The sequence below is a fragment of the Gambusia affinis genome, linkage group LG21 (genome assembly GCF_019740435.1).
Source record: "Gambusia affinis linkage group LG21, SWU_Gaff_1.0, whole genome shotgun sequence".
In the NCBI taxonomy this organism is placed as follows: domain Eukaryota; kingdom Metazoa; phylum Chordata; class Actinopteri; order Cyprinodontiformes; family Poeciliidae; genus Gambusia; species Gambusia affinis.
The window spans coordinates 369,003-387,343 of NC_057888.1; the positions used below are offsets into that span (position 1 = coordinate 369,003).

General features: G+C 48.9%; 1 protein-coding gene and 1 long non-coding RNA gene across 7 annotated transcripts in view; one reads left to right on the top strand and one right to left on the bottom strand.

Annotated features, from left to right (window-relative positions):
• The first annotated feature begins 305 nt into the window (after window positions 1-305).
• The window catches only part of sugct (succinyl-CoA:glutarate-CoA transferase), a 29,894-nt gene continuing 11,858 nt past the window's right edge, over window positions 306-18,341 (top strand). For 3 of the 6 annotated variants that reach the window (XR_006369495.1, XR_006369494.1, XM_044105125.1), the window contains exons 1-12: window positions 533-737; window positions 1,276-1,321; window positions 1,389-1,462; window positions 1,547-1,632; window positions 2,571-2,621; window positions 2,723-2,843; window positions 3,145-3,236; window positions 3,309-3,452; window positions 4,756-4,851; window positions 8,158-8,229; window positions 8,485-8,582; window positions 8,661-8,763. Coding sequence is in view for 4 of the 6 variants with exons in the window: in XM_044105125.1 (XP_043961060.1) it covers window positions 605-737; window positions 1,276-1,321; window positions 1,389-1,462; window positions 1,547-1,632; window positions 2,571-2,621; window positions 2,723-2,843; window positions 3,145-3,236; window positions 3,309-3,452; window positions 4,756-4,851; window positions 8,158-8,229; window positions 8,485-8,582; window positions 8,661-8,763 (1,116 nt within the window). In the remaining 2 variants the exon portion in view is untranslated. Of the gene's footprint in view, window positions 738-1,275; window positions 1,322-1,388; window positions 1,463-1,546; window positions 1,633-2,570; window positions 2,622-2,722; window positions 2,844-3,144; window positions 3,237-3,308; window positions 3,453-4,755; window positions 4,852-8,157; window positions 8,230-8,484; window positions 8,583-8,660; window positions 8,764-9,060; window positions 9,222-18,341 lie in introns of those variants that run through there. The other 3 variants (XM_044105124.1, XM_044105122.1, XM_044105123.1) reach the window with 3 other exon arrangements.
• LOC122824489 lies at window positions 736-2,545 on the bottom strand. Its single transcript, XR_006369509.1, has 4 exons — window positions 2,108-2,545; window positions 1,517-1,669; window positions 1,319-1,428; window positions 736-822 (listed from the first exon to the last, which is right to left on the bottom strand). It is a non-coding gene; the product is annotated as an uncharacterized LOC122824489 (long non-coding RNA).

Sequence of the window (18,341 nt, forward strand, 5' to 3'; positions counted from 1 at the left end):
CACAGAGAAAATCCTCCAAACCAGAGCAGAGCCTTTGATCCGCTCCAGAGTTTCTGACGCTACCAAAGGAGAAGCTGGAGGAGAGGAAACTTTATCTTTACTGAGGTTCAGATTTCAGAAAGAAGGAAATAAAAATATTTGATTTAAAATCATAAAGAAAATCTTCATCCTCTGACTGCAGAAAGCATCACTGACTTTTTTATCACTGAATTTTTATCGTTTACAACATCATTTTGTCACATTTAGCTGGGGGTAATTCTTAGCCTACATTCAGTAAAACGCAGAGGGAAATCTGACCGCGGAGATCAGATCAGATATATTTCTAGTAACTGCAGGTTAAAATGCGGCTACATCTAAAACTGAACAAGTGAGATGATTTTACTCTGTAAATGTAACTCCGAGTGTTAGGAAATATTGAACTTTGATCCTGAATCATTAAGCTTTATCCGTGAAATGGACTTTGAAGCGGTTCTGATAGAAGTTAAACTGTAAACCATCTATTAGTTAAAGATCCAAAACAATCCCACCTCATCTGATTTTACTTTGAAAGTCGGTTACAGGAAGTGATAGCCTGGTTTCAGGCTGATGCTAGGAGGTTTAGAAGATGTCTGAAAGCTTCAGGGCTTTACGCAGCATCATGAGGGCTCGGTACCGTTCGGGCTTCAGAGTGCTCATCCGGCGGAACCAGGCTCCAAAGTATCCGGGCAGCAGGCGGTGGGGCTCGGACGCAAACTCAGGTACTGCTCCGGAGCTGCTGCTAGCAGGCTAATGGTAGCATCTCTGGTCGGGGGTCAGTCATCTCATCAAAGTTTGGATCGGAACCTGCAGGTGTCCGGACAGGATGAGGACCAGAACACGTTTATGACTTTATTAAATAAATGCGTCCCTTTAAACTGCTGCTGGTTAAACATTCCGGCCTGTTCAAAGTTAGTTTTAATGCAACTGAAGCAATACGTCAGCCCGTCCGCCATGTTGTGAGAGGCACGTTGTCCTACTGTTAAAGGATTATGCTTATTGATGACTAAATATATAATGATTTATGATAAAATTAAGTAATAAACAATAAAATGTTAATTCTGTACTTTAAGGTCCTTTGGACCAAAATGCGAGGGATTTTATTTAATCGAAGAAAATATAAATTTCAGTTAAAATAACAATATAACTTTAATTTTTAAATCAGGTTAATATTTGTTGATATAAATATTTAACTATGAATGTAAAACTTTCTGTTTTTCCTAAAGCAATAACTTGGTGGTGTTTTTTAATGTGCTGCAGAATCTGCTCGGCCACTAGATGGCGTCAGAGTGCTGGATCTGACCAGGTGAGCTCCGCAGGCCGCTGCTGGTTCCGATCCACCCGGAGGCTGACATGTGTCTGGGTGTGTGCAGGGTTCTGGCTGGTCCGTTTGCCACCATGATCCTAGGAGACCTGGGAGCAGAGGTGATCAAGGTGGAGAGGCCAGGTGAGCGCCCAGGTGTGTTGTGGGTAGTGGCTGAAGGATTGTGGGAAACCTGACTGTTGTAGATGCGTTGGTTCTGCTGGACAGGTGGAGGAGACGACACCAGAACCTGGGGCCCGCCGTTTGTCGCCTCAGAGAGCGTCTACTTCCTGAGCGTCAACCGGAACAAGAAGGTGAAATCGCCCGCGATAACACAATATATAATTCAACCTGAAATGAAAACATTAGCTTCTTAACTGACTTATTGTTGTTTTCTCAGTTCATCCTAATGAAGATGTTTGGTAAATGTGACGACAGAGCACGAACACGTCTACTTTGAGTTATTTACAGATTCTGAAAGGGTTTAAGGGTTTCTAATGGTTCTTTACTACCAAGTGTTGTGTGCATAATTAATGACATTTAGGGCTATTTGTGATTTAGAAGCACAATTAAAGAAAAATAGACTAGAGTTGCTTTAGCAGAAGCAAAAAATATTTTTCTCCTCCATTAAATATAAAAATAAATAATTTCTATAAATTGTATTTAATTAATTTAATCATTTTAATTAAATAAAAATGATGAGCTTTTGACCTGAAAGCAGAGCATCATTCATTACCAAGCAAATTCATACAAACAAAAGCACAGTTCTGACCAACAGTCGATTCCTACCGCACGGAGCCGTTCAAAGGAATCCATTCACTAGTGAACCACAGCAGCTTCAGCTTCCTCTGCTCAGATAAAACTCCTGGAGTTTTTCTTCCCACCGGTATCTGCAGTTTTTCTGGTGACAACCCGGGCTTAAGCCAGTTGTCCATCATGATTTTTAATTCAAATCTTTGCTAAGCTAGCTGTAGCGTCACTTTGAGCTGACGTCACTGCAAACGGTCACTTACATGCAGTACCTAGTGGACCACTAGGGGGCGCCCGCGGATCACCAGTCTGAAAAAGACTGATCAAGTCTGACCTTTGACCTCCGACTCAGTTCAGATCCGTCTGAGTTCATTTATTTTGGTAAATGTAAAACAAAAACATCAAGAAAATGAAACGATTGTAATAAATAGATGAAAACTGATGATTTAGAAAACAGGCAGATTCCAGCTGAATGGACCTGAACCACATTCATCTGTTCCAGAGCATCGCAGTGGACCTGAAGCACCGCAGAGGAGCAGAGGTCATCCAGCAGGTACCGACCGAGGGGTCAGCGGGCCGGGAGTGTGTTTACGGTGTGTGTGTTCACTGTGTGTGTGTTCACTGTGTGTGTGTTCACTGTGTGTGTGTGTTCAGCTTGCAGGTGTGTGTGACGTCCTGATGGAGAACTTCCTGCCAGGGAATCTTCCTCAGTTGGGTTTAGGATACGCTGAGCTCAGCAGAATCAACCCAGGCCTCGTCTACTGCTCTGTATCAGGTACAGAACCCGACCTGGACTAAGTTCTGGATCTGGACCAGGACTCTGTCTGTGTCTCAGTTCTGATGATCCAGATCCACGGATCTGTTTCCAGGTCCTGATCCAGTTCGGTGTATTTTCCAGAACGTTTTGTAACTTCCTGTTGGAGGCCGACCTTCATCAGCAGATTCCTGAAGCCTCTAACTGAATGAACCCAGCTGGGTTCTGGTTCTGAACTAGTTGCTAACCCGATGTCTCTGTGAACCGTTCTGGTTCTGAAGGCTTCTGACCCAGTCGGTGACCCGGCGTCTCTGTGTCCCAGGTTACGGCCAGACAGGCCCTCAGGCCCGGAGTCCAGGCTACGACTCCATCGCCTCGGCCGTGTCGGGGATGATGCACATCACCGGGCCGGAGGTCAGAGCTCCTTCTGGGTCAAACCGGGTCCGAACTGGCGCCAGCTGATCCCATGATGCTTTGCTCCGGCAGGACGGGGAGCCCGTGCGTCCCGGCGTCGCCATGACGGACCTGGCCACGGGGCTGTACGCGCACGGAGCAGTCATGGCTGCCTTGCTGCACAGACAGAAGACAGGAAGAGGAAGTCACATCGACTGCAACCTGCTGTCTGCTCAGGTACCACTTCCTGTCTGTGAGATCACTTCCTCTTTCCCAGGGAACATGAGACTGAGCTGGGTTTTCCTCATGAACACCGGTGAGTGAAACTGACAGGAAACAGGAAGTAGGAAACAGGAAGCCCAGTGAGTGAAGTAGGAAACAGGAAGTAGGAAACAGGAAGTCCGGCCCCATGTATTTGCTGTGGATCTGTAGCCGCCTGCTCCAGATGTTTCTCCCTAACAACGTCTTGTTCCGGCCTCCACATGTGCAGTGGTGTTGCCGCCTCTCTGGTGGCTTCCTGCAGTTTAAACAGAACCGGGTTCTGATGGACAGAACCACCCGGGAAGCTTCCTGCTGCGTCACGGCGCCGTTACCCAGCGCCTGTCATGGGTTCTGCCAATCACCAGAAACCGCTGCAGAAATATGGCAACAAACCGACATGGCGAAGCTGTCAGGGTCTGACGGAGCCGGGTCATCGGCCCGGATGGACCGGTTCTGGTCCTGAGCCGGACCGGATCCATTTCTGGGTTCTGATCCACTTTCAAGGCCCAGACGTCATTCTGCTGAACAAGCTGAATGTTTTGACCAGCATGTTGAAATGTGACTCAAACTGATATCAAAATCAGATCTACCATAAAATGAGGAGCTTTACTGAATTCACTGAGGGTTAAACTCCAGGAAAACTCCAGACAGACAGAATGAACCTCACTGAAACACCAACACCGTCCAAAAACTCAAAGCTGAGTGACTTTATGAAACAGGAGAACATTTCTTTACGTTTAGTCATCAGCTGGTTGAGGTAAGGAAGCCTGTGACGACCATTTTCAGTCTGAAACATGAAAGCATCCAGCCGGTCGGACGGCTGGAACGTTTAAATCCAGTTTAAAGAGCGGCTGTTTGCTGAATCACATTATTTAATCTGATTAAAGAGTTTGGTTCCTGTAGACGTAGAAACTGAGTTCAAAGTTCAACAGAGACGTCTGCGTCAGATGAGCAAATATTAACTAGCAAAGTTGGAGATTTTCCTTTTTTAAATGTTAAATAAAACATGAGATTGTTTGTTTTTACATTCTGGTTATTCAAAGATCATTAAGGTTCTGCTGAACCACAGCACTCTGAATTCATGAACCTTGAACAGGAAGTGCTGAGTTTCTGATGTAGCAGAAGAAAGTTTCTGTGTCATCATGGTTACATGTAACCACAGCAACGCTCCCATCAACAAGTCGTATCAAAACTAAGAGGAAACCATGAACTGTAGCACTTGGACCCCAGAATAACATGCTGGTCTGCTGGGTCAGTTAACGTCTCCGTCTCTGTCCAGGTGTCCTGCCTCAGCCACATCGCTGCCAACTACCTGAATGCAGGAAAGGAGGCCAAGCGCTGGGGGACGGCCCACGAGAGCATCGTACCGTACCAGGTAACCTGGAGAACCTGGAGAACCAGAAAAACCTGGAGACTGAATTTTCTGTTGCTGCCATGTTGATCACAGATGCTAACTGGTCAGAAAGTCAGGCAGAGGCAGCAGGGTAGAAGGAAGAAACACTGCCACCCGCAGGTGGGAGTTGGCATTGCCTAAGCTCAATGCTTTTCACCATTTCTACAAAACATTTGCGATAAACTCAATTTTACATTAGTGGGAAAAAATTATGGGATCATTTTTATTTTGCATACATTTTTTCAATTGTGGAATAAAATAATGGAGGGACTCATCAGTGAAACCTTAAATCTGATTCCCTCCTTCAGTCCGGTCGACCCGGTTCTACTGGAACCAGAACTCCATCATCTGCTGTGGTTCTGACCCAAACCAACCTGTTCCCCTCCTGGCCTGTGGGGGCGCTGCACCAACAACCACTGAAGGAAACCACACAAAAACCTCTGAAGACACTGAGAGCAACTTCCTTCTTCACCAGATGGAAACAAGATGGAGGCGTCAGATTTTATCTCTTTAGTCTTTGGCTGAAGACCAGGAGACATTTCTGCTGCTAGCGCTAGGCTAGCAGGTTAGCTTTGGTTGGATTTACCCAGAATGCCCTGCGCTGTAGTCCACTTCCTGCTTTTGGAGCGGTTTCTGGTCCGGTTGGTGTTCACATTCAAAGTGAACCAGACCGAGGTTTGTAGGACCAGAGGTCAGAGGTCAGTTAGCGTTCACACCTCACCCACTGGAGTCGGGTTGAAGCGGACTAAACGGAGCTGTTGTAGATTCTCCTGAATGAAGTGACTCTCTGGTCAGCAGAGCTCTGACAGATGAGAGTCATGAAGTGAAACCAGGTTTCAGAACCGCAGGTTGTGGGTCAGATTCCCAGGTTCTGATCTGAAACTAGAAACAGCAGAGAGTCTTCCTTCTCTCGGTCACGGCGGTTCAGGTCTCCCAACAGATAAACTGTCAGTTCCTCCTCAGGTTTCTCTCCCTGTGAACTCCGCTCAGCCTCCATTCTTGTGGTCTTCTTCTCCGTCCAGCTCCCCAATCTAAACCTGCTGTGAACCGCCTTTCCCATCATGCAGTGCTCCTCCCTTCCTGGCCCGGGGCTGAGCGGATGAAAGTGCCGCGGCGGCTTCACAGATCACAGCAGTCTAAACAACAGGATTAGTGGTTCTGTGGTTTCTGCAGGAGGAGTCCAGACTTTCACATCTTGATCCTGCAGAACTGAGACACCAGAGGCTCTCGCTGCTCAGCGAGGGAAATCTGAAGATGTCCTGATGTTTGACCTTTACTGGTGTTTGACCTTGACATGATGAGACAACTGTTCAGGTCCCTGTCTTGATCTGATTCAGTGAAAAATGTTGATGCTAAATGAAGGTGCTGGAAGTTGGTCTTTGATGATAGTTCAGCAACAACGTTGATTCTGCCAAACCATTGAACTCTGACGGGAGGATCTGGACCCGTTGATGGGTTCTGTTGCTGTCAGAGTAAACAAAAATAAATGTTGCTGGTTCCTGAAGACATTTTCTCTCATCTTAATTCTGCTACAGTTTGACGTCTGCTGCCATTAAACATCCTGGTTCAGTTTATTTTACTCTAATTGGACCAGAGATCATTTCCTTTGGTTTGGACCTTTAGTCCAGGTGTGAATCCACGGAGGAGAACCTGATGCGTACCGCAGTACCGGACCCAGACGCAGGCAGACCGGCCCCAACCTGAACCAGCTCCAGGAATAAAAGGCTGCTGCATTTCTGCTTCATGTTCCTCAACAAACCCGACATTTTCACATCACTGCTGAATGTGCAGCTTCACTCGTTCTGCAGTTTTTCACATATTATTAACAGTTTGTTGTCTTAAAGCACAAACACATAAACATTTAGTTCATTCAACCGAACGGACTCAGTGTGATGCTCTGCGCCTCCATGCTGATCCTCCTGGATCCTCCTGGATCCTCCTGGATCCTCCTGGATCCTCCTGGATCCTCCTGGATCCTCCTGGATCCCCCTGGATCCTCCTGGATCCTCCTGGATCTTCCTGGATCCTCCTGGATCCTCCACCGCTCTGTGGGATATTTCTACTCCAACCAGTTTTAACTGGTTTGATTTAAAGAGTCTCCACTCCTTACTTTGACTGGACCGTGTGTCTCTGCTCAGTTTGCTGCTGAACTCTGACCCAGACAGGAAGTGAAAGTTCTGGGAGGTCCATAAGTTCTGCAGAACCTCAGAGTGGGAGTTCAGCCAGCAGGGGGCGCTAGCCTCCCCACTGGGACCTGCGGCCCAACATGTCCTCCACGTCCCCATGTGGACCCGGTTACCCACAATCCCCCAGGGCAGCAGATGAAAGCGGCGCCGAGCGACCAGAGGCCGGCGGTCTGCAGACACCGAGGGGGGGGGAGGAAGAGGAGGAGGATGAAGAGGCCTCTGTTCCTGCAGGTTTCCTCTGGAGGTTCTGGTTTCATTAAATCTCAGTAAATTTCAGCTCCGCCTGCAGGGATCCAACCTGATAAAGGAGCAAACATCCAGAGCTTCTGACCCGGTTCTGACCCGGTTCTGATGCTGATGAAGCTCCCCAAAAGGTCAGATGAAGATCGTTCAGAGGAAGCAGAGATGGTTCTGACCTGGCTCGGTACTGGATCTGATTCTGATGGGTCAGCAGGACCGTTTACCAGAACCAACGGCGGTTCTGAATGAACCTGAGCAGCTGTCAGAACCACTCTGGTTCTGTGAGGTTCTGTCACTTTCTCCCCATCCAGATCATCAGAACAAAATGCTTACGGTCTATTTGGACCAGAACCCGATCACACCCTCTGGTGGTGTGACCCGGTTGATCGTGGAGGTTCTGGTTTCATGTCTGATTGTTTTTGTTTTCTGAACCTCCAGGTTCTGGTTCTGGTTCTGGTTCTGGTGCAGATCTGAACTGCATTATAGTTCTGAAGCTCTCTGCTGGTTCTGTGAGAAGTAGTGCTCGGCACCGCTAGCTAAATGTTAGCTCTGCTAACGCTAAAAGCGCTAATCGTAAATATTAGCTTCGCTGTGACTTCAAAATAAGAGCATGAATAAGAACAGGAAGTTGAATAAATATCCAAATCAAATTCATTTACCCAGTTTAATTTAGCTAAGCTAAGTACGCTAAATGTCTCCAGAGCTAACGCTAAACTCTAAAATTAGCTTTAGCCGATTAGCAGAAGTTTTCCCACCACTGGTCAGAAGTTTTCAGACACTGATGAGTAGAGTTCTGGTTCTGGTTCTGGTTCTGATCCGGGTCAGTGTGTGGTTTCTCTCAGTGTCTGCTTTGTGTCTGCAGGGCTTCAGAACCAGAGACGGACACCTGGTTCTGGCTGCAGCCAACGACAGGCAGTTTGTCACGGTGTGCCAGGTGGGTTCTGTTCAGCTCAGCTCGGTTCTGACCCGTTTCTTCAGATTGTTTTAACTGTGTTCTACTAGATCTAATGACCTTCTGTTCTGGTTCCAGTCCGGTTCTGTTCAAGTCTTCAGGTTAAAGTTTGTGGAACTAGTCTGGTTCTGGTTCAGGACTGGTTCTGGTTTCGGATCAGTTCTGGACCGGGCCGCTGTGTTGGAACCCTCTGGTGTCTCACTGTTTAACTGAGACTGCGTCTGTTTGGACCTGCAGGTTCTGGAGCTGCAGGATCTCGCTGCCGACCCAAACTACAGAACCAACCAGCTGAGGGTCCAGAACCGGAAGCAGCTGCTGCAGATTCTGTCCCAGAGGTTTTGTTTAGGCCGTTGGTTGGACCTGGTCTGAGCCCGTGTGCGGCCGGGTCACCGTCTGGTTCTGTTTGCCAACAGGTTCCTGCAGCAGAGCTCTGCTGATTGGCTGAGGAGGTTCCAGGGCTCAGGTGTTCCGGTCGGACCAATCAACAGCATCCAGGAAGTGTTTTCAGAGCCGCAGGTCAGTGCTGGGACGGGCGTGTCCCGATGTTTCCTGTCCCGCATGGACGTCTGGTTCTGGTCAGGTTCTGGTCAGGTTCTGATTGGGCTGGTAGGTTCTCTATGGAGATGAACTGGACCAAATGTTTGCTCATAAAAAGTATTTAAAACAGAAAAAAGTTCAGAACTGTCCTCACCTTGAGAGGAGGTGGGGCCTCACATGGAAGGGGCGGGGCTTCAACACTAAGGGGGCGGGGCATCTTGAGGGATGATGGGAAATTGTTTTCAAAATGCAGCAAAAATCATTTTTTCTGCTCAGATTTGTGTCGTAGAGGATGGACGGTGTTTTACAGAGGTGTTCCTGGATGCAGCCATGAGGCCACACCCTGCCATCATCTATGAAAGAACTTTAAACTAACAAGTATTTTGAAACATATTTTCAGATAATTATTTTTCCAATCAATTAAATTTTTTTATGTACATTTTTGGCACTGATTTATCTCTGTATTTTCTTTCCTGGTTGCGTCCGTCAACCATTTTGCCCTGATTGTCTCTGATCATCTGTGGTTCTGCTGGTTCCATCTGATATGATGATGATCTGTTGGCCAGTCGGACCACCATATCCAGTGGAACCACTGAAACCAGTAAAACCAGGAAAACCAGGGAAACCAGTCAGCTCCGTTCTCTCTGGGTTCTGACTGGTTTGTCTTTGGGTTCTGACTGGGTACTCCAGAACTGTCCCTCCATGTCCCAGTGCTGCATCCAGTTAGACCAGAGGTCTCAAACTCCAGTCCTGCAGCTTTTAGATGAGCCACAGTAGAAAACACTGGAATGAAATGTCTTAATCACCTCCACCTGGTGTAGATCAGTTCCCCAGAGCCTTAATTATTCTATTCAGGTGCAGCAGAGGCTCATCTAAAAGTTGCAGGACTGCGGCCCTCGAGGCCTGGAGTTTGAGACCCCTGAGTTAGTGAATCTCTGAACCCGCCTCTTTCACAGTAACTCCTGCTCTGAGCCAATCAGAGGACAGCATGGGTCAGCAGTCCCTCCCTTCTGTTGTTCACCATCTGAACCTGGATCAGTTGCTCTTCTGGCCACAGGGAGGCGCTGCAGACTCTGTAGAGGTAGTGGAGAATGGGTCAGGCTGCAGGTGGTTCTATGATGGTTCTGCTCACTCCTTCAGTCGGATCAGAACCGTCCGCTTCCTGTCCCTCAGCAGGACAGCGGCTCCCAAGACCACCTGCTGCTGCAGCACGTTAAACCGTGACTCAGAGTGTGTGCGTGCGTGCGTGCGTGCGCGTGCGCGTGTGCGTGTGTGTGTGTGTGCGTGCGTGCGTGCGCGTGCGTGAGTGTGCGTGTGTGTGTGTGTGTGCGTGTGTGTGTGTGTCAGACCGGCCCATCTGCCTCTGAGCTCCAACTAGTTTTCCACCAACTTTCTCTGTAACTCAGCCCAGGCTGGTTCTGAGAGGTCCTGGATGTTTCAGGATGTTTCATTAAGGCAGAATGAGGCATGCTGGGAAATGAAGGCAGAGCCCATCATCCTGAACCGGGTCTTTGTTCTGGAAGGGAGGTTCTGGTAGAAAGTCTGTGATCTCCCAGAAGCTGCTGCAGAGAATCACAGCAGAGAAGAACTGATTCTTTTTACCTCCAGAGGAAATCCTCCTGCTGGAATCCAACATGAAGACCTGCTGGTTCTGGGTGGTACAAAGTCCAGTTTCATTCATTTCAGTTCGTTCTGATTCAGTTCAGTTTGGTTCATTCTGATTCAGTTCGTTCTGATTCAGTTCACTTCCAGATCTTTCTGGCTTTATTTCTGGAGGAGCGTTTGATTTGTCCCAGCTGGCAGCAGAGGAGCGTTGGATAAATCTACCTGGAGCATCTTGGCTGCACTTCCTGCCTTCGTCTGTAGCGACAGGAAGCTGGGAGTTCAACCCTGCAGTGACTCTGCTAGTGCCTTGCTGAAGGGAACTAGTAAATCAGGATGCTGTTGCGTTTTGCTCCTGGTTCTTTGGGATTTGAACCGGGAGCAAAACCCGGTTCAGAGTTAAAATGGATCAGGCCGGTTCGTAGAGCTGAAACTCGTGACTGGATGGTCGTTTGGACTTTTCCCCAGAACCTTCCCTAACGTTTAGATCCGTTCAGAAGGTTCTGCTGCTTCTCCTGAACTGAATCGATGTTTTCAGTGTTTCAATGATTTGTTTGGATCCATAAACCCAGAGAAACTCCAGGAAACCGGAATGCCGTCTGCTCCGACCTCGGATGGACGCTCCACCTCAACGCTGGCTGATTTCTCTAGGAGTTTAACCTTTGACCCTCTGCCGGATGAGCCGGGTCTCTTCCTGTGGTGTTGGAGTTCCTCAGGTTGCGTTTGGACCTTCTGCTGTCGGCGGCCCTGTTTGCTCTCCACTGTGGAAAAAGCTTTATTAGCGTCTGGATCGTGTCGCCTTCCAGCCGGCTGTCAGCCTCCAGGAGCCGGTTCCAGCTGGAGGTGAGAGGAGAGGCAGAGCGGCGTCCATCATAGCAGCAGACGGAGCGCCGTCCTCAGCCTGTCAGCAGGTGGACATAAAGAAGACGGAGAACTCTGTAATGTCCCATTAGCACCAGATTTATCAGGCGTGGCGGCATTCCTCTGTAGCTGGACTGATCCTTCACTGCGCTGAAGGCCGGATATACCTGAACGCCTTGAGGAACGCCTTGAGGAACAGATGGTCATGTCGATGATTGCTGTTTCTGATGACATTCTGCAGCTTCCTGGTTTTCTCTCTCCTGGCCAGCAGGGGGCAGCACTCTGCCGACACACACCCGGAGCTGCAGTTCCCTTCCAGCTGATGGATCACCTTTCCTAACTGCTGGATGGCGGCGGCGCTCTCCTGGTTGTTGTTGTAGCGCCGCGTCAGGATTGGCTGGATTTCGAGTCCTGCTGACCCGGATAAACCGCAGGATGACGACCCGACGCTCCGGGGAGTCATGGCTCTGCTCCAGGAGACCTCTGGTGGACACGATGGGTTCAGACGTTAACGACCCAGATAGAACCATTGACATCTCAGACCTCCATGATGGAGACAGACGGAGGACAAAAGACGGACCCACTGAGGGACACGTGGACCTGCTGCACTTCCTCATTAGAAACCTGAACAGCAGGGGGCAGATTCATTCAGGTCCTTCATAAATCAGCAGAAGAAGAAAAGCTGACCCTGGTTCCATGAAGCGGTTCTGGATCTTTAGATCCACTTTCCTCTGGATCGTCTCCTTCTAGATCTACTGCACCTCACTGAGGAAACGGGTCCATTCAGTCCGGTCCGGTCCGGTCCAGTGGTACCTGCAGGCCTCCCTGTCTACTCCTCCCATCAGTGTCTTGGTTCTGGTTCTGGTTCAGGCCCAGATCTGTGGTTTTCCTCTGGCGGTTTGGAAGGCGTTCAGCTTGTTCCTCTGGTGTGAATCAGAGGCTGAGCAGATAAATGGCGGCTGTGACATCACGGCGAGCGGCGCGAGCGCTGAGTGAGCGGATCGTAACTCAGCAGCAGAGGGAGTAAAACCAACATGTGAGCGAGATGTTCCTCTGCTCGGCGGGAGATCCATCACTGCCGATAGCAATCCCAGATGATCCCGTCTGACGGCTCCACTGTGTGGGCCGGCCGCAGCAGATTTATGGGTCCGCTCAAAGGTCCGCCAGCCACACGGATCTCCTACTGAGTCGTTTAGCAGAACCTGGAGGTTCTGAAGGCTGAGGACAACATGGAGCTGGTGGTGGCGCTGCAGCGACGCTTCAGCAAGGAGACGCAGCAACAACAACCAGCTGAAACCATGGAAACCAACGAGACGCAGCACCAACAACCAGCTGAATCTTATTCTGATACAGATGGCTGGATAAGGGTCATTACTAGGACCTTTAAGGTCACCAGTAGGGCCATAACATCACCAGTTACAGGGTTAGAGTTGCTAATGGGAGTTTCCCACTTGCTGCTGGTTTAGTAGAAATCTGATATTTTCTGTTTTCTCTCACCGTCAGACCTAAAACAGAGCTGTGTTTGATTGTTTCAGAGCTTCAGGACCGATTAGTTTCAGATTGAAACCCGACTGTGACTCCTGAGATAACGGACACGCTCATGAACTTTGACCTTTCACTTCCAGCTGCTGCTAATCTTCACAGTCGGGACAGAAGTTCTGCTGAGGATCGTCTAAACTTTCAGATTTGTTGACCAAACATGACAGCCTCCATTCAGCAGCAGAAATCTGCACAGCATGTTGACACAGAGAAGAAGCTGCTGATTATTCCCTCTAGTTGCTCCTCCCATGACCTCTGACCTCACATTACTCACGTTACCTCTGTTTGGTCTGCGAGGAGCTTTAGTCTCGGTACTGCAGACTCCAGATGTGTTGTTCGCTGACGCTTTGAGGGAATCTGTAAATTAAAGGTGTCAGAAGCCTGTGGGCAGTTCGGGGATAAATTCCTGCTGCGCTGCAGGTCTGGAAAACCTGGAAGGCCTGGAGGGCCTGGAAGGCCTGCTGGTATCGGTCCGGTCCATGAAAGCTGCACCAGCTCTGCCTGAGCGAGGCGGAGCGGCGAAGACGCTGCTGTCGCTCTGGAAGAAGAATCACCTTGGCTCTGACTCCGGTTCGGCTTCCTGGAAAAACCTGGAGCTCCCAGTCCGTCTCCATGCTGCTTTCCAGGAACACCGAGGTTCCGGTTTGATTTATGGCTCCCAGAAACAAAATGATTCAGTTGTTTGGTTCCAGCGTGAATCTGGATCATCCGCCCTGTCCTCCCATCTCTTCATCACGCTGCGGTCCTCAGGAGGAAGCGCTGACGCGGAGCCGGATAACGGATGGAGCCGACATCGGCCGGGAGGGAACGCTGTCTGGTTACACTGCGACCCAGCTGGAGGTCAGAGGTCACTCTGGGACTGAAGCTGCTCAGTGGAAACACTGAAGCTGTTTCCCTCTGGTTCACCTGCTGAAGCCGGGCGGAGCGTCTGGGCAAATGATGCGGACGGTAACCGTGCCAACGGGATGGAGAGGAAAGAGTGTAACAACACAATCAATCAGGAAGGAAACCTCAGCCTGGAATCTGCTTCACGACATCTGGGAAAGAGAGAGAAGCTGCTGTGACGAAGTCCAGATACGCAGAGAGAACAGAGTCAGCGCGCGCTAACCTGTCAGCTAACGAGAGATAAATATCAGAAATATGTCAGGTAGAGAAACCGCTCAGCCTGAAGGAACCCAGTAACTAACCAAGATGGCCGCTACACTGCGGCCACCTCGACTTTTGGACGAGGAGACCACAGCATGATGGAGGAATGCCTCTGACCAAATGAGAAGTACGGTGGTGGAGGAGTGATGATTTAAAACCCAGAGGGACAGGATCTCCTTTGTTTACGACAACATTCAGTTCATTTTCTGTAAATGTCTCGAAACTCTTCACAATAAAGAATCATTTCATCTCAATCACAGATTCCAGCGGATCCTCAGTTACCAGTCGATGCACTAAGATCAGTTTATTATTCAGCTGTCTAAGCTAACGCAGCAGAGGATCATGTCACTGATGTACAGCATCACTCCTCCTGACCAGCAGGGGGCAACAGTGGAGAGGAAAAACTACCTTTGACAGGAAGAAACCTCCAGCAGAACCAGAACTGGGCTCAGTACCAGTGGCCGCCTGCATCAGTCAACAAACCAAACTGATCTAGGAGTAATTTCTATATTAGAGAAAATTAAATGTTAATGATTAGGTGATGGCAGCATAATGGCAGCCACTGCCCGCCTCCAGGAAGGAATGAGCCAATCAGAACGCCAGGCCAGGTGGAGTTTCTGGAGAGAAAAATGCCAGAACCGACGTCGGACCCAAACGCCGTTGGAGCCAAACACCGGGCCTGAGCTCCTACATCCTGATCCATCAGACAGACACAAAAATACGTCTGATAAGATTAATGATCTGAGCTCTGAACCAAACAGCATTCTGGGAGATGTAGGCTTCAGTCCTCAACTGGTCATGGCGAAGCTCAGAGAGACATCAACTAATTCACCTTTTGGTTACCTAGCAACAGCCTGTTGAGTAACACACAGGAAGCCGTTTTGTACGCTGAGTCGGCGCCAACAGTAGCATAGCATGACTCTGCTCTGTGCAGCGCTAACAGTAGCATAGCATGACTCTGCTCTGTGCATCGCTAACAGTAGCGTAGCATGACTCTGCTCTATGCAGCGCTAACAGTAGCATAGCATAACTCTGCTCTGTGCAGCGCTAACAGTAGCATAGCATGACTCTGCTCTGTGCAGCGCTAACAGTAGCATAGCATAACTCTGCTCTTTGCAGCGCTAACATTAGCATAGCATGACTCTGCTCTGTGCAGCGCTAACACTAGCATAGCATAACTCTGCTCTGTGCAGCGCTAACAGTAGCATAACATAACTCTGCTCTTTGCAGCGCTAACAGTAGCGTAGCATGACTCTGCTCTATACAGCGCTAACACTAGCATAGCATGACTCTGCTCTGTGCATCGCTAACAGTAGCGTAGCATGACTCTGCTCTATGCAGCGCTAACACTAGCATAGCATAACTCTGCTCTGTGCAGCGCTAACAGTAGCATAACATAACTCTGCTCTTTGCAGCGCTAACAGTAGCGTAGCATGACTCTGCTCTATACAGCGCTAACACTAGCATAGCATGACTCTGCTCTGTGCATCGCTAACAGTAGCGTAGCATGACTCTGCTCTATGCAGCGCTAACACTAGCATAGCATAACTCTGCTCTGTGCAGCGCTAACAGCAGCATAACATAACTCTGCTCTATGCAGCGCTAACACTAGCATAGCATGACTCTGCTCTGTGCAGCGATAACAGTAGCATAGCATGACTCTGCTCTGTGCAGCGCTAACAGTAGCGTAGCATGACTCTGCTCTGTGCAGCGCTAACAGGTGAGTGCTGGTTGTTCCCACTGGCTCGTCCAACCTGCTGGCAGAAATGAAGGATTTTGTGGGCAGTGTGACTGAAATTTCACAGGACCTGAAAACATCTGGGTGGACTGGAACCGGACTGGAACCGCTCAAGTGGATAAAAGAGGAAACTTTTCATCACCAGTTTTGGAAGATTTGGGATTTTCAAAACAAAAATATCAGTAATTATCGGTGCCAAGTGACATGGAGTGCTTTTGTTATGATGTTTGTTCTAGCAGTAAATGTAAGCCGAGGCCACGCCCCCTCTGGCCTGAGCTAGCATTAGCATCTACATGCTAGCTGGTCGGGACCAGCGGTCAGGCTGATGTAAGCAGCAACTGCGCCGCCGCTCCTCCAGCAGCTGGCGGGTAAATCAGGCCGAGGTAACGGGCCGGGCGGCGCTGCGTGTCGGAGCGCAGGATGTGCAGCTTGCTGTCGGACCTGCTGTGTTTGTTGGAGCGGCTCCTCCAGGTTTCTGGCTCTGCAGATGTTTGTCCTCGTGCCCAAACGTCTCCGGATTCCCAGGGCTGCTGGGAGTTTGTGTGAGGACACAGACGGGATGATTCACTCCGATAGGAGCTGCCTCCTCCATGTGATTCCCTCTTTTATTTGTGCTCAGAGAGAGGGAGAGACTTCCTGTTTTCCTCCTCCTTTTCCTGCACTTTGCTCCCTTTCTTTTCCTTTTTTTTGCTTCACTCTCTTTCTCTTTTTCTTCTGCTCCACTTTGGATTTTCTTCTTAAATCCTAACAGTTTTTGACACATTTCCACCTCCATGACTCACTTTGTCCCCAGTTTACCCTTCGTCAAACGCAGATCGTTCTTCAGTGTAATATATTAAAGGAACATTTTAATACCATTCAATCTTTTTCTAATGTTCCAAAGACAAACTTTGGGTTTTGTTGACGTTTTATGGAGCAGAGCAGCAAAAATGAAGCATTCTTATGAAATACAAACAAAACAAAATTGTTTTTAAAGATTTTTTTACTAAGGATGAACTGATATTTACTCCCTACCCTTTCCACACCGCCTTCATTGTTTCTCTGCTTCTGCTAAACACCCAGAATTCTTTGCTCCATCACTGTCACGTGATCTCAACTCCTGTCGTTTAATAAAATCTTGAAAAGAGTGAATTAAAACAGCATCCAAAGTTCTGAACATCTTCCAGAGTTCAGTCTATCCTCTGGACACGAAGCCAGACTAAAATCAGTTAATGATTTAACACAACCAAGATGCTTTTATAGTATGAGATTACGATGGATTAATAATGTTTTCCCTCCTGGTGGTCCAGTCGACCCGGTTCTACTGGAACCAGAACTCCATCAGCTGCTGTGGCTCTGAGTCAAACCAACCTGTTCCCCTCCTGGCCTGTGGGGGCGCTGCACCAACAACCACTGAAGGAAACCACACAAAAACCTCTGAAGACACTGAGAGCAACTTCCTTCTTCACCAGATGGAAACAAGATGGAGGCGTCAGATTTTAGTGTTGGAGGATTTCTCTTTAGTCTTTGGCTGAAGACCAGGAGACATTTCTGCTGCTAGCGCTAGGCTAACACGTTAGCTTTGGTTGGATTTACCCAGAATGCCCTGCGCTGTAGTTCACTTCCTGCTTTTGGAGCGGTTTCTGGTCCGGTTGGCGTTCACATTCAAACTGAACCAGAGTTCACTTCAACTGAACCCAGACAGAGATTTGGAGGACCAGAGGTCAGAGGTCGGTTAGCGTTTACACCTCAGCAACTGGACCGGACTTTGACTAGACTGGCGGACTGGTTGAAGCGGGCCGGACCTGGTTCTGTTTTTGGGAACTTGTGCTCAGATGTCTGCAGTAGAATTAAAAGCTAACAGGACCGATTTCTCTCCGTTTGGTTGTTGAGGTTTTCAACCTGTTGATCTGCAGGTTTCCTGATTTCTTTCTGACTTCCCATTTAAAACTTCCTTGTCTTTACTTGGTCAAAGTGAACGGCTCTTTCTGAATCTGTGGACTGGTTCTGTGTGTTTGTGGGGAGCAGAAGCAGCATCTTTCTGGTCCAACGCCGATGTTTGTTTGGTGTTGATTGATGCAGATCCACCTGGCAGCCTCCAGGGGGCGTCTGCTGCGTTCAGAGCCTGGTTCTGATTGGTTCATTGACTGCCTTGTTGTCTTGGGAAGCGTCTCTGAGTGAAGAACGACCCGTGCTGACCCGACCGGACCTGTGGCGCTGCTGAGAGCGGACGCTTTGGGATCAGGATCTGGAATCGGACCCGGCTCCGCTCCGCTCGCTGCTGGTGTTTGCCGGAGCTGGAATGCAGCGAAGCATAGTTTGGTTTGTGAGCCATAATCAAATCAAAATGTGTCTGCATACTTTCCCATGGGGAGCGGAGGAGCGGAGGAGGGGGTCCAATTAAACAGTGACACTCGGAGAGAATGGCAGATAAACAGACGGATAATCATCAGGAATGGCTCAAACAAAGGCCGCAGGAACAGGAGGAGGGCGGCCACTGGTATTCCGGGTTATTTTTGGACGTTTTCAGAAGCAGAAACGTGTTTTTACGTAACTCTGCATCAGGCTGCAGCTAACGAGCTAAAATACCAAAATGTTTCAGGACGGAGACGGAGAGTGGGAATAAATCAGAGTCACATCTGTGGCTCATTAGGCTGACGACACCTTTTAATTCCAGCTCTCATTACGGCCG